At 39.7% G+C, this 16315-nt stretch overlaps 1 protein-coding gene across 2 annotated transcripts; it reads right to left on the bottom strand.

The window, feature by feature from the left end:
* Positions 1 to 3531: 3531 nt before the first annotated feature.
* Positions 3532 to 15676, bottom strand: LOC143892822 (auxin response factor 6-like). Of its 2 annotated transcripts, none has more exons than XM_077397712.1 (14): positions 14327 to 15676; positions 13637 to 13749; positions 13398 to 13496; positions 13255 to 13311; positions 13010 to 13165; positions 12707 to 12791; positions 9479 to 9569; positions 9162 to 9326; positions 8946 to 9068; positions 8707 to 8782; positions 8476 to 8605; positions 6972 to 8155; positions 4821 to 5011; positions 3532 to 4004 (listed from the first exon to the last, which is right to left on the bottom strand). In XM_077397712.1, exons 1-14 carry the CDS (start codon positions 14367 to 14369, stop codon positions 3818 to 3820), a joined length of 2700 nt encoding a protein of 899 aa, XP_077253827.1. In that variant the 5' UTR covers positions 14370 to 15676; the 3' UTR covers positions 3532 to 3817. The 2 variants fall into 2 exon arrangements, with proteins under 2 accessions (XP_077253827.1, XP_077253826.1); XM_077397711.1 differs by having other exon boundaries at positions 8458 to 8605; positions 14327 to 15671.
* Positions 15677 to 16315: the final 639 nt, after the last annotated feature.

Raw genomic sequence — 16315 nt, 5'->3', positions numbered from 1 at the left:
CGGGTGGCTTGAGGATGATTTGATAAACTATTTGGATGGTCGATATGGCTTATGAATGTTTTTGGTCTAATTGAAACAGGGGGCTGGGGAATAGCAAAGATGGGGGCGAAACATGGGATTGTCAAAACAAGGGCGTGGTCTTTATCATTTTCTATTAATTATTATTGGAGGAATGATTTATGCAACTTTGCATACATCAACCAATAGGGGCGCCCTTGGAGCTGATTTTTGCAAGGGCGCCCTTCATTCTATCATTGCTCGAATTTTATTGATATTATACTGCATTGAGGTAATTAAATACGCTATGTTTAGTGTATATCTAAACGAGTGAATCCCTGTTTGTTGTGGATTTGATAACAGAAACTTATTGTCGGATTCAAATTAAACGTAAATTTGAGTCCAATAATCATTTTGGACTTGCAATCGATTCTCAAAATCCAAAACAAACAGGGCCTTAGCAAATAGGGACGGGCTTGGTTGAGAGATAAATTTCACGTGGGTTTATATTAGAGTTGATGTTTTGACAAGGGAGTAGGTGAGACTTCCAGAGAGAGAGAGGGATGATTCAGAAATGGGAGGGAGAGAGGTACCAGGCAATAACCAATAAAAAAATCGGAAAGAAATATAAAAAAAAGTTGACATGAGTTATACTACAGTGAGCCCTTCCCACAAAACCTGACCCTTTCATCTTAGTATTCTTAAAAATTCCACAATTTTGATAGGGATATATGGCATTTCGAAGCTGGTCTGTCGCACGTTAGACCAGCCACCTCGTGCATGGAGACAAAAGCTATTGTCTTCATTGACAAGGTGGATGGTCTGTCGCACGTTAGACCAGCCACCTCGTGCATGGAGACAAAAGCTAGTCTTCATTCATAAGGTGGCTGGTCTGACATGCAACAGACCAACTGCGAAATGCCTTGTGCGATGAACCCTAGCAGATCCCTAAAAGTAAATTAAATTACAACTCCAAAAGGCTAAAGGTAAAGATGGGGCGCACCAAAGGCTGACCAAAAGTAGTGCAAGTTGCAATTTCAGAAAAGTTACGTACTGATTTTGTGGGGCATGCGTGTGAAATCGTGACCTTTGATCATGTAGCACATCATGAGCCAACCTACAAAAGTCCACGGTCTGGCTCTATTCTTAGCATAACCCTAAATAGATTGAAAAAAATCCCAGACCACAGACGCACACGGGAGGAACGCATCAGTTATGGCTGTAGTGAGAAAATTAAAATCTCGCATAGTGGAGTCAAAGCATGGCAACAAACCTATGATTGTAAAGGAATTCTACATTGCCTAACGCAACAAGAGAAATCTCTCTCATGAGGAAGTCACCACATACATGAGACACGTGAAGTTCCATACTGCCGACATAAAACTGGTGGGACCCAACTCAATATATACAGAAAAGGAGACTTGAAAAAGAGGATTAATAAGCCACAGTTGAAAAAAGATGGGGTTGAGTGTAACACAATAGCAAACTACCAACAAGCTACACAACACAGCTTACCTATCAGAAGCAAAAACAAAAAAAAAAACAAGCTACACAACAGCCAAAATGACTTTTTGGCGGTAACACAATAATATTCGCCATACTGTACCAATGAGGTCATGAGGATTAATAAAGGGAAATGTTATTTTGATGAGGGCACTCTCACTTTATTAAAAGTACGGTCCATACTGCACCATAGGATGATCCAAACCATCCATTAGATAAGTCACAGCCTAAATAGGCTGTGGCCGAAAAATCATTTCCATAGGTTGATCCTAACCCTCCGATCTGAATGGTAGAGGGTTGATCCTTATCTTCTACAGACCGACCGGAGGGTTAGGATCAACCTATGAAAATGATTTTTGGGACACAACCTATTTAGGCTGTGGCTCATCTAATGGACAGTTTGGATCATCCGATGGTGCGGACCATACCTTACTTTTAATAAAGTGAGGAGTGCCCTCATCAAAATACAGTAGTGCTGATAACATTTCCCTTAATAAAACCTGCATTAGAACTCAATTAATTCTCATGCACTAAACGATATTAAGCACCAAAACAAATAAGTTAAAACCACAGCCAAAATTTGTGTAATATGGTGTAAAAAATTTGGGCTTTGTGAGGAGAAAAGAAGAGATGGTGATAGTAGATATAGAGAGTCAATGACAGAATGAATGAAAATGATAGGTGAGAGCCAAAGGGTTTGTGGGGTTGTCCTCACCTAACAAAGCACAGACTCTTTCACAACGATTGAGAAAGTGGGACAATAGAGACCGTAGAGTGCCAGCAAAGAGAAAGACCCCATCACATGCACATTAATTTTGCAGGAAATGATATATTCGCACCTTTTTGTAAATTGGGCCACCCGCTTCAAGTGTAAAAGGTAGTCAGTCATTAATACATTATTAGAGGGGGGGCTGGGCCAGGTAAGAAAAGAGGGCCAATTTTATCACTTCCCTGATTTCCCACACGATGGGAGCCGTCTGGACGCCAAAAGAAGCCAAAACCAAGTTGATAAGGGAGGAAAAAGCACGTTAAAAACACGATGACGAGAATCATAGCGTTGGAAAAGCGTTTCATGGTCATAGACAATGTGAAACGAGTGTTCCATTGATATAGAGGTAAATCATAGCTTTGGAAAAGCGTTTCATGCCCATTATAGTGTATATATGGTTCGACCCACAACCTTCCCATATGCTCATATTTCGAATATTTCAGAATATTCCTAATATATCATTATCAGATGGGGTGCAATATGACATATACACAAGGTGACTTCAAAATTTGCTAGAGACTGATACCAACCTCAGTTGAGAATTCTGTTCCGCTCTAACCTGGAACCTCAGATGAGGATTCTGTTCCCCTCTTCGGAAAATAGAATATAATCCCTCAATATCTTATTTCGGCCTAAACTCCGCCGCATACCAGTGTGTCCAACAGAATAATTTTTTTTTAAAAAGGGGGAAATAATGCCACCAAAATGGCTATATTCCTGTCTCAATGTTTTATCCTTATTTTAAGCCCTCATTTAAGCCCTCAATTTTTCAGTTGTATTGATTTTAAATTTTTAGGTCATAACATCTTTTCCTCTTGAATCTTCTCGGCTATTTTATTTCTTTGTTATTCAATTTCTTGTTTTTGTCTGTGCGTAATGATATACTATTGATAGGGATCCTCTTGTTGAGATCCTATGAATAAGATTGAAACCTCATATTCATACTAGAACAAGAACCGAGATGGATCACAATAAAGCCCTCAAACTAAGCTAAACATTCACCGAAACAGACAAAGCATTGGAACGTCCACTGACCAAAATGAAACATCAAACAATACATAATCAACAACTAAGTACCAACTGGTACATACCAACAACAACAGGAAATGGTAGGACTTCAAATTTGGAATAACTCCCATTAGGTGATCCTAAAAGCTACAACACTAAGTACTGCCAAATAAAAAAATGGTAAAAAAAAAAGAAACTTGCAGATTTCCTAAAAACAAAGAGGGAGACTTCACTAACCTTGGGTTACCAACCAGAACCAGAACCAGAACAAGTTCTGCCCCCATCTACTGAAATCTGAGTTCATAGTACATCATCGCAAGATAGTAATAATAAAAAAACAAGCAGCTATTTCCACAACATCAGTCCCCTAATAATACGTTCGTGTTGTATGAATAACAATGTTATATGTGGATATCATATAATACATTAATCAGTTTAACTTTAGTAACTTACTCGCGTGTGTCCACCCTTTGGAGGGAGACTAATACTACAGAAGAGGTTGTCACATAACTGGTAACTCATGCTTTCTTACTTTTTTTTTCAATAGTCCAAAGTCCCCACAGACATGATACCGGAACTCAAATTTCTTGAGTTCTGACGGCCCACGTAGTCATCGCAGTTGTTACCAGAAATAACTGAATTCAAAAGCTCAAGGCCATGTTTGCCCATCTGCTGAACTTCTTGTGGCGAGAGTATCTTAATACACCAGACACTGTTTACAAACTCCCTGGAAGAAGCACAAATGTAAGGCTTCACGGAGACAATATATAATCAATCACTTAAATCTTTTGAATAGTAAAATTTGATAAGATGATTATCGATTCCAATTTTCCAATTAAATAAACATCAGAAATAGACAAGTCAGAAAAAAATTATATAGTGGCCAACACCCCTTTTGATCAGACAGTTATCAGGATCCTAGAAAAAATGTGTATTTCTGAACAAGCACATTACGCATGGAACTTTGATAAAAATAAATAACCGTCTCTTGATTTACATAGGCTGCTTAAAAAGTGAATGGAAAAATCATTTTCTGGATGGTGCATTTAGGACCAAAGTTATCTACACATGAAACTTTGCTAAAGAAATTTAAAAAAATGATCATTTCCTGATTTTCAGATGCTGCTCAAAAAGTGAACAGAAGAATCATTTTCTGGATGGTGCATTTAGGACCAAAATAGAAGGAACACTCAATTAGTCCAGAAAATTGCCTCTGGAAATCCATGAGTCACATGAATAGCACTACGGAAACCCTATCTTTCTCTGTTTCCCAAATTCACTATTCAATTATGTACATTTTACAAGTTTTAAAGCAGTACATGGATTTTACACATTTTCTTAGCCATTATGCTTTCAACTATCACTATTTAAATAGACTACAGAAGTGTGTCATCTGGTTGGTTTATCAGTGCCACCAAGTCTGAGACCCTATCTCATGAACGACACCATCTAGCTGTGTCCATAATGAAGTATAATGTAAGCATGCAAGTGTACAAAGACAGAACAAACAGAGTGAAGTAGAAACTAAAAAGAAACTACTTACTGCCAGGGGTCATCGCCGAGAAGGAGAACATCGTTCTCCCTGTCGACGAATACAAGCTGCCAGCCTGATCTCAAAGGGTCCTCTAACTGGCCTTCAAGCCCAAACATACATGCAAGCTCACTGCGCAGCTCATGGTAGCTGCTGAACCTGGAGATGTCCAGTGACCTTCCAAAGGACCCTGCCTTGTGAATCTGTCATTACAAATATACAAATAATCAGTATTAAAGTGATCTGAACATCACAGTAGAAGCTAAAATGTAATAATTGAACTGAAAAAATCCCAGAAGGCCGTCTCAAAGCAGGTCAAGATCAATAGAAATAGCAAACAAATAAAAAGGGAAGTGATATATCCGCCCCTTTTGATTACTTGGGGCACCCAGAAGCAGTGTATCACTGAATGCAGAGCATAGTTATAAATTCCGTTCCGTTCCGGCCGGAATGGACATGAATTCCGGTTCCGGGCCCGAATCTGGAACGGCCATATATGCTGTTCCGGTCGGAATTCCGTTCCGTTCCGGCCGGAATGGACATGAATTCCGGTTCCGGGACCGAATCCGGAACGGCCATATATGCTGTTCCGGTCGGAATTCCGGTCCATTCCAGTCATTCCGGCCGGAATTCCGGACGGAACAGGCGGAATGTGCTATTTCGTCCGGAATTCCACAATTCCTGTTTTTTTTTCATCTTCATGTTTCTTCTTCTCCTTATTTCTGCTTCCTGGTTCTATTTACATGTCCTGTTTTTGCTTCCTGGTTCCCCGCTTCTTGGTTCTATTTACATGTAAGTCATTTAAGTAAATGTCTTTTATTGTCCATTTACTTAGGATTTACATGTAAATAAGGGAATACCCCCCATTTGGATCTATTAAAAATAGTTTCAAGACTCAAATCTAAAAGGATAAAAAGTCAGCTTTCCAGTTCTAGTACAAAATGCGAAAAAATTGGTCAGGTCAAAATCCTAACTTCCAAACGATGTGGTATTTTTTTAATTTTAAAAATTCATAAAATCTATCATGTCTAGGGGTGTCAATCTCAGCTCGAGCTCGGCTCGAATCCTTACCGAGCCGAGCCCGAGTTAGGCCAGGCTCGGCTCGGCTCGTTAAGGCTCGTCATCTGCAAAAACGTGCAATCATTGCAAAAACGTACTTAGGTGCGTCTGCAAAAACGTACTGAGGGTGTGTATCAAACGGCTGTGGAAAATCGAAACTAATTTTTTCCCGTAGTTGTCATAACTTATAACTTTTTTTTAGTATTTTTTTCTTAATTGTAATAACTTCCTACCTTTTATTCGTAATTTTTCATTTTAAACTTTATAAAACCAGCTATTTTACTTTCTGTTTGTAATCATTACTTCTTTTTTTATTTGCTTTTTGCTAGCAACCTTTTCCAAGTGATAAACTTTATAACGCAAGCTCGATAAACCCACGCTCGATAAAGCTCGCGAGCCTGACCGAGCCGAGCCGAGCCCGAGCCTGGTTCGAGCCCGAGCCAAGCCTTTGAGCTTAACGAGCCGAGCCGAGCCGAGCCTTTTACACCCCTAATCATGTCCAAACATTATTAAATCCCAAAAGTCCGGTAAAAAAAGTTTCATAATTTGGTCTCTAAATTTTTTTCATCTTGTCAAGCACTAGTCAACGCACTGGTCAACACACTGGTCAACATGTTGGTCACCTTTTTTCAATGGGGCTGATTGCCACATACACTGGACCTAGGTGTCACAAGAAAAACAAAGGCTTATATCAGACGCATCCATCGAAGAATCAAATCCTAGACATGTGAATTTACAATGAACAAGTTTTCTCATCCCTTTTAGTACCCTTGGTAGTTCTCCCTACATGTATCAATGACCTAAGTCACCTTTTTTAATTATAAATCAGCCAAGGTTTTCACCATTGGTCCCTTGCAGTTTGCTTTAGTACTTTCCTGTGTTGATTTTTTATTCCATCCATCATTTAGAGGTTTTACTGTTTTTGTTAAAGATTAGTCCAAGTCATAAAATTTGGGAAAAGTTTTATGATGCTGTATTAGAGTGGGGACTCCTTGTCCCCTTCTTGTACTTTCTGATTTTGTTTAGGAATGAAATTGTTTTTTTTTTAAAAAAAAATTGGGAAAAGTTTAGTCAATATAATGTGCGAGGTAATAAGCTACACACCTTCACAAAGTTTCCGGTAGGTGGGTTCACTTGCCCCACATTGTCCGGTGACTGAAAAAAACCTGATTCATCTAAACTGGAAGGAGTCATTGCCGGATTCAGTGGGAAATCGGTTTGTGTCGTACTCAGATAACTAGAGGCACCAAATGGCATAGCCGTGGAATCAGTTTCGCTGACAACACCTCTGAGGCTCGACACGCCATTCTGCATAAAGAGTGATGAAGAGTCTATATTAACCCCAAACAGAAGATTGCTTTGGGGATCTGTGCTGCCTTCTTGATCTACTGAGCACTCTCTCCCAGGAAATGGTGGCAATAAGATAGAATGTTGAGAGACAATGGGCTGTGGCTGGCCCAACGGATCCATCTGGGGCAGAACAGAATGAGCTCCAGGGGGGAGCAGACTCTCAACAGCAGCACGTTTTGGTAACCAGGCAGCGGAAGGGGTTATTGTGTTGGTTCTTGCCAAGTTTAAAAGGTGTGATGTCTCATCAGAGGAGAATGAACCTAGAATACTGTGCAACGGAGACAGACCAGATGAAGTTATGGTGTTTCCATGTGAGTCTTGAAAGCTATGCGGTTGACACAGTGATGACACAGTTTGAAGAGATGTAGCCTGGGCTTGAGAAGCTGAGGCAAGCTGAGCAAGGTCCGAGACAACGTTTGGTATCTGCTGCTGCTCCGATATTTGCTGCTGCTGCTGCTGCTGTTGGAGGTGCTGCTGCTGTTGTTGGAGGTGCTGCTGCTGCTGCTGCTGCTGATTGTTAAACGAGTGGTGATGTTGCAACTGCTGAAGAAGAAGTGCTTGAGACTGACTTGGGTGCTGGTTTTCTTGAATGGTCTGAAGAAAGGATTGAGGAGAAGGAGGTTGTGGTTGCTGCATTATCTGCCTCTGTAATAAAGCGGCAGAATGGTTAGGGACACTCTGAGGTTGCTGGAACTGTAGAAGGGATAGAGGTGTCTGCTTAGAAGGATCCACATTTCTGATTTCTTGAAGTGCTGCCGTGGCCATGGCTTGGTACATGTCAGGTTGTAGACCAAGCAGGGAAGCGTCAAGTCTCGGTTGCATCCAGGGTGTGACTCCTCCAATACCCTGGAAATTTAGAGACTGAATTCCCCGGTCTCCACCATCCCCTCGGAGCCACATGAGAGGGGAGTTCAGACCCAAATCATCATCCTTGCCACCTGCACAAAATGAACGTGAGTGAGAAGCAAGGTTGCTGGGATGAGTGGCTACTGCCATGACGCCCTTCATGTTGGGTTGAAATCGACAGATTTGTAAATACCATTGTCTAAAACCCCTTCAAGTCAAACATTAACCCCCCCCGAGTCGACTCAGTTTTGACTCTGCCGAACCCCCCACACCCCCCCCCAAAAAAAAAAAAAAAAAAAAAAAACTCAGGTTCATGTCCGAGTACAACTTCTAAACACTGGTAAATGCATAAGTTGTTTTTCTAAACTTAGAAGGAAGAACTCAACAAGCATACCATAGAGAGTGGGTAGACCTGGAGGCCATGGGCGTTTGAGCCTGAGTGGGAATGAAGACGGGTACATTGGAAATGTTGTTAAAGGTTCAATCTCCCACAAAGATACTCTCGGCTGCCGCTCTCCTGCTGTCGACTCATCCCAACCAACCTGTATGGAGAGCATTCGTGATTACAGTTCACATATATTCACCAGTAAAGATACTCCCAACTGTTATGTACATCAACGAATGCCTTTTGCAACATTAATACCTTCACGGAGCGCCAATGTGAGTTTATCCAACGAACATGATCCAAGTCACCTATACCAGTTATCGTGCCCATGTACCTGGAAACAACAACGCAACATTGTTATAATGTGTGCTATGGACGAAGTAAACATCACAAAAAAGGTAAAAATGATCACCGTATTCAAAACTTAGTATGAAAATAGAAACATGTTATGGATTAGTAGCAGCACAAATATTTAATTTAGAAGGAATGCAACTTACCGGCGCACACTTGACTCTTCTGTCTCAAACAGCATTCGAAAGCGCATGCCAACAGAAACACGGGTGTGAAAGAATGCTTTCGCATATTTCGCTAGTGGTATGACAAATTCAGATGGGCTTGCCCTGAAAGCAAGATAACTGAAATCAACTTAACTGGAACATTTAGAACAATCATGTCCTGTAAATGATAACTAAAAAGATATGCACTAACTCTACCTTGGGTTGTAAAAAATAGTGAAACGACTGTTTGTTGCAGCAGCATGAGCAGCTGCAGCAAGGAGCCCAATGTGCATACTATCACTTGATAGAACAGATGAAGGCATAACTGTTTGAGGCCGACTAGCACGCCGGATTCCCAGTAGTAACTGATTCTTTTCATTCCTGATGGGAACATTGTCCATCGTCAGCATATGAGAACTACAAGTGGTACTAAAGTGCGCGCGAGCACACACACAATAATAATAATAAAGATAGGCACACGTGCGTGCACACACACAAGCGTTAGAGCAAATAACGACTTCAAAAGAGAATACCATATAAAAAGTACTGAATCGCCTGCAACAAGTCTTTTTGCACTTACAAACACACTCCAGCCAGTAGTCAGAAGATGTCTCTTGGGCTGACCTGCATTAAGAATTCATATAGGTCTCACTAACTAGTTGCCATGCCCACAAGTTTCGATCCAAACAATGGACAGTATAACTCATGTCTTGACTAACCACCATGCATGAGAAATCAGAGAATTATGTGAGTGCAACTGAAAGTCAAAATGCCATTTCATCAACAAATAATCGCGAAGCAGAAAATAACAAGCCTAAATAAAGATGCATGGAAGAGGAGAGAGTCATAGCAATCTTGTGGGGATGCATTAAAAGGAGAATGTCATTGAGAATTTCCAATTTAGCGAGCACTTTTCCGTTTTTCTCCTTCAAATCTGATTTCGCTAGCAAGTATATTCATGGTCAATTGGATATTGATGCAGGTAGGCTTGCCCGCCCTCTCTCGCCCTCTCTCTCTCTCTCTCTCTCTCTCTCTCTCTCTCTCTCTCTCTCTCTCTTTCCGTGAGGGCGACATGCGATGGAGACCACGAAAGTGGTCTCGATCTGAACTTACCCTCGGATCACTGCCTTTTTTAATATATGCTAAGAGAACCCGATTAGAAATGCGCATTCTGATGACATGGCATAAAATCAGGGAATTGGAGAATAACAGGGAACATGCTTCTGCTGAACCTTATAAGCTAGTGAACTAGTAGGCGATACTTGTTTGGAAAAAAAAGGTGTGAAGAGCTCCCTCCATGTAATTCTATAACTCATATGCATAGCACGCAATGCATAACGGAAACAAATCACTTTCAAGAGTTTCAAATTGTACATAAGGGCACAACATGTCATATCAGCATTTCCACCACCACCATTACATATGCATGCCTGAAGGATGCACTCCTCAAAAACCCAAAGACAGAAATCCATGAAAACTTTTGTGGCCTTCACTCTTTTTCAAGTCCTCAAATGTCTAGTACCAATTCCGGAGGAAAATATAAGGAAAACCTAAAGTGAAGCCCACCAAATGGATCATCCACATCCAATCACATCTAGAGCTTCAATGGGATACATTAAAAAAGGGGTGTATTCATAACCGCCTTTGAAAGTCCTGAATTAAACCAATTTTCTTGCGGAATCATAATGGCATTGTGCCAACCACGAATCTAAGCACTTCCACTATATCAATTTGTCTAATTAGGTACCTGAGGGTTATATAGGCCAGTCTAATAAGGTGGCTGCCTAATTTTAAGAGTGGGATTGTCAACTCCCTTTCAGAAAGCAGAAATCATTATCCATGTAGAAATTAAATTATTAGGCAAAGAATTCACGATAAAATGACCAAAAACAAACTTAATCAAATCCAAGTTTATGATGATGATTGAAAGGAGATTTATCATTTCATAGACTCTAACATAACAATAATCTCCAGATTGATGGATTCTCCAAAAACGGCTTTTGCACAGATATTAAGACAGACCACATTAGAGTGAAAAACAAATAAAATAAATAAAAGCTATTAAAAATAAAAATGGGAAAATAAAGGGCGAGACATACTTACCCAAATCTCAAGCACTCCCTCAATCATAAAGAGGATATCTAGCATGAAACCATAGATACGTAAGGAAAAGGAAAAAAAATCAATTTTAATAAATTTGCTAATGTCACTTGAGAGATATATTCTTGGTCGCTTTCCCTTCTCACCACACACGGGTATGTGCACTGCGAAAGGCAGTCAATTTCTTATAAAAAACTTTTTGAACCAATCCCAGTACTGTCGCTGCTTTGGTAATTCGAACAACAACCACAGACCAATGCTACGATGCAAATGAGCCACATGTGAATTTACTCGGTTTTTTCAATTCAAAACATCAACCTTTGTTTCACCATTGGATCAGTTAAAACTTAACAAAAGGAGACATTGACAAGTGTAAATTCAATGAGGAGAACCACAACCTGATCTTAGGCCATGCAGAACATATAAAGCCAGACAAGATTCTAGCCCCTCAAATGAATGCATCAACTTTAATGGAGACTCAACATGGAGACCCTTGTGCCGATACAAAGTATCCCCATTGGAGAATATAGTACAAGTGCCAAATAGTTAGTACTAGTATATATGCCGAACAGTGGAAAGAGATGCTGCAAGCATCTATAAGCCATCTCGAAAATGTATTCAGATCACATTTACAATCTCATCCTCACTATCTCAAACAAATATTCCCACCAGGACACACTATGCAGTAACCCCTCAACTATTAGTGAAAAAATCAACGTATTCACAACACATCTTCAGGATTGCCGGAACACATTATAAACATGGAATTCAAATACAATCATTGACAAATTAAAGTTTCCTTTATCACAACCCAAGTGAACCATCTGTGATTCATAAACTGATTTGGCTTAAAAGGCATAGCTTGAGTTTGAAAGTCAAATCTTGATGACCAAGGAACACATCAGAACATCTGCTCCTTCAAATCCAACTAAAAGATAATATCCGCTTATTAAATCGTACCAAGACAGGCAATTTGATAGATTCAACTAAAAGGTAATATCCGCTTATTAAATTGCACCAAGACAGGCAATTTGAACTTCAAATTGCTATTACGTCTAAATACATTGTGACCTCCCGTTCTAACACTGAAGGTTTTGGTCTTACATGAAACTCATACTTTTTTCTTGGATGTAAATACAGCAAAGTTACACTTCAAAGCTTAAAGGAAAAAAAATCCATTAATATAATTATCCATAAAAAAAGAAATGGACATCCCTAACTTGTTCTTCAAGCAACACAAACTTCCTACTATAGTACACTACTAACTCATCTAATAACCAATACCAGGAATATCTACCGCTTCTTAATAGCCATTTTCAAATGTTACTATCCAAAAAGGCATCACGGCAGAACCTTCGGCACTTCTTGTTTTCCATGAGAAACAAGTGTCACAACAATTTCCCCAAACAACCAAAAAGTAAGTAATCAAACATTTAATATGCCAACAAATATTACCAGCTTGCTTTCTGTATAACTAAAAAGTACATGAAAAGAAAATGAAAAGAAAACAAATAAGAGTAGGTTGTTCTTTATCTCTCAGTAAAAAGAATGGAATGACTAAGTAGCTATTGTTAAGTGACAGTAGAGAAAGACAGCATATGAAAAGAAACCATGAGATTTTAGACCCTTTATAGCATGCTTTAAGCATCACACCAACTTACCCCGAAATATATGCCGGAATTTCCACTCATTATCATGAAGATCCCTAGCAATCAATTCTTGAGCAGGAGGCTGCTGAGAGAAGTCCTGCAGAAAGAGCAAATTGGAAGAGTAAGCGTATAATAAACAAGATCAGTCTAAAGCATAAAAGATATTAGATAAACCATACATAGAAACAAGTAGATCCTAATGCAGTATCAAATCGACTTGCAAAAATAACTTACTAACAAAGATATTAGATAAACCATACATAGAAACAAGTAAATCCTAATGCAGTATCAAATCGACTTGCAAAAATAACCTACCAATGGAGGAAACACTTTCTCAGCAGCCCGGCGCGGAACAGAGAATCCTCCATGGGTACTCGTGTCACTTGCAGTCAATGTCTTACAAAAATAATTTGTTGGCTGTTTGCTGGGGGTGCCCAACTCAGCAGGAAGATAAGCATCCTTTTGTTCTTGCTACAGAAATTGTCATGTCAGGAAAGAAAACTCACAAATTACAAAACCAACAAACTGAAAATAGGGGACCAAAAAGTAAAGTTGACTACCGGGCTCAGAGGTTGCAAGGTCATTTGAGCATAGACTTCATCTGTCTCCACGTCTGCCTGCATTTTGACAGATTATTAAAGTTCAAGGGAGTGACCAGTAAAAGTGCTGGAAGCACGATAAAAACAATACAAAGGAAACTCACATGCATAGTCACATTGTGAAGTTGACAGATCAGTTGAGGAGGTAAGCTTGGGTAGTTAGGTATATGGGCATCAACTTCCTTGTTGGTTGATGCAGCCACCTGCAAAAAGGAGCATCCAGAACAGCCATTTAACAGTGTTGATGACAAAGAGAAACAATAATAGCTAGAAGACATCTAGCAGGTGTTTCTTTTACTTTCATCAGCTAGTTCACAACCTAATGAATTGCGCATGAACTGACCTGCTCGCTGTGACCCTGAGGGAAGTATACTACGCGGCTTCCAACAGCAGGTAAAGAGACAAGTGGACCAGCACATGCATGCCAAAGCTCCGAATTCAGACATCTCTTTTCTCCTGTGATTTCATCCACAGCAACATGGGTTAGATGCAAGAGCATGGTGCATGCATGAAAACATGATTAGAACATTAATTGAGCTTGAAAAATGAATATGCATATAGCAAACAAATGAATGTGTTATGTGTACACAAAACATATTTTCAGAATGCACATGTATGAACACACAAAGAAGAACACATTAGGAAAATTTGCAGCCCTTACTGAAACATCAGGGTAGAAGCAATTAATAAATAACATCAGAGGGGACATCCTGTTTACACTTCCCTCCAAGTAGGATTGAAAGTACTTATGACAACGCATCAAAACGCTAAGCAAAAAAATCAGGGTAATTACTTGACACCAGCAAAAATGGGGAAGAACAAAGAGCGTTTTCAGGATAAGGTCAACTAATTGAAAAAAGAAAGCATAAAATCCTAAAATCAGATAAGAAGATGAAGACCCCGTAAGAAGATTCTAACGAAACAAAGCGCTACACATCGGAGATCTCATTTAAATTTAAAACCTCAGAACTAATGATTGAAAACCTCATAGAATAAGAGCAAAACCCCAAATCTCTCACTACCATAAACTTACCTTCTTGAGTCTGATGACCGAAACCCGATGAGGAGAGCCTCATTTGTGCAGATTCACGAGTATCTTCACAAAGAGAGTCCGACTTGATCAAAATCAGGTCCGAATCAGCTGATTACTCTTAGCAACCGAGCGAAACCTTCAATATCCGAACCTCCGACCGACATAAAACCGTCTCTTTCACCTTTTCCCCGAAAAAGACTAACATACCTTTAACCAATCCTCCCTTCCAAATTTCCAATACCCAAGCCCATCAAAATCTCAAAGCTTTTTTCTCCGATTCTTCTCCCCTTCCTTTTACCACTAATGCAACACACAAATATAAAACCTAAAATTAACCGCAAAACCTTCATCTGCAGAGAGAACTCAAGAATAATCCCCCTCAAATCATCATCCAAAACCGGTTCCGCTACAAGAAACGCTTGTTTTCAGCCTCATCCAGTCGAGATCTTCTCCCAAAGTTAACCCTAGCCCTTTCAATCTTCAAAAGGCAGCTCTAATCACTGTCTTCAAGCTCAAAACTAGAAAAACACACTGCAAACCCTAGCATCCATCTTGAACTCCCCAAATTCCTTAGATCTTTAACTTCAGCAAAAGCTAGGGTTTTAAGAACTCCAGCAACAGTTTCCTCAATAAAATGAAATCACGCATTCCAGCAAAAAAGAAGAAGCAAAATTCTTAGATCTTTAACTTCAACAGTAGCTAGGGTTTTAAGAACTCGAACAACAGCCTTATTCACCAAAATAAAATGAAAAAACACGCGTTCCAGCACAAAAAGAAGCAAAACTAACAGAAATCTCTGCCACTCGATATCTTTTCTTTTTAGAGAACCCTAAAACACTCCAGATCTTCGATTATACCTCCTGCCACCAATCTCAGCCTCGAAAACCGAGAATTTCAGCAGAAAACTGAATAGACAGCTAGACAAAACCCTAAACGGAGCTTCAGTGCTTCAAGAACTTTACATTATACCCTAGATACTTCGGATCCCCGCGAGAAAACTCCGGATTCAGCGGTTCCTGCGAGAAATCGAGCATTTCGGGTCCGAATTCAACATCAGAAAGAGATTTGTAAAGAGTTCGATGGAAATTTCGCAAGCATTTTCTCGCGATCCGGACTTGAAAATTTTACCCTCTATTCTTTTCAGCTTCGGGTTTTAGTAAGAAAGGCAACTCACTCTCTCTCTCTCTCTCTCTCTCATCAATCAACAATACCGCATTATTTCTTCTTTGCATTTTATACGGAGGGAGCATTATTTCTTCTTAATTTTATACGGAGAGAGAGAGAGAGAGAGAGAGAGTGAGAAATAGATTGGTCTCTCTTTCTCTCTCTTTTTTTGGCCTCTTCCTATTTTCTGACGTTTTTTTACTCCCTTAATTTTATGGAGAGAGGGACCTAACTTGTTATTGTGTTTTTTCTTAGAAAGAAAGAATTAGATGAGATCGATGTATTGGAATTGGGCGTGAGAGAAGTATAGATTCCTATTTTCTTGTTGACTGTAAAGATTTATTTGTTTGCTTTACAGTGGGCCCGAGGTGTACGGAGCCTGCTGATTAAAAGTTTCGAACTCAATTTTTCGGAACAAAATTGGCCATTGATATCTGTAAGCCTTCATGAACAGCCACAAGATCAATCTGTGGTGGGCCAGTGGGAAACCAATTGGGCTTAGGATTCCTTCTAAAATGTACCTAATTTAGGACACTTTTCTCCCGTAGATCAATTTATAGGGAAATGACCAAAAAGCCCTCCAAGAACAATAATTAAAAGACCAAATTGTGGGTATTTTTGTCACTCTTTAACCCCTTCAACTGATTCCAAAATCAGATTTGCTAGGGGACCATCAGAAGGCATTTCGGAGAGATGTCCCTAGCAAATCCCTTCAAAAATTTCATATACTTTTTCAAAGGCAACTGATATTAGCACTACCGTGTTTTGATAATTGCACTAACTCAGTTTGTTTTGGGAACTGTAACAGCCTTTGACAGCTGTTTA

The sequence above is a fragment of the Tasmannia lanceolata genome, unplaced genomic scaffold (assembly GCF_043159265.1).
Source record: "Tasmannia lanceolata isolate RefF3 unplaced genomic scaffold, GAP_Taslan_0.1 ptg000015l, whole genome shotgun sequence".
NCBI classification, from domain to species: Eukaryota; Viridiplantae; Streptophyta; class Magnoliopsida; order Canellales; family Winteraceae; genus Tasmannia; species Tasmannia lanceolata.
Note: the sequence above shows the minus strand (reverse complement) of the source record. Positions and strands in the feature narration are given on the sequence as shown.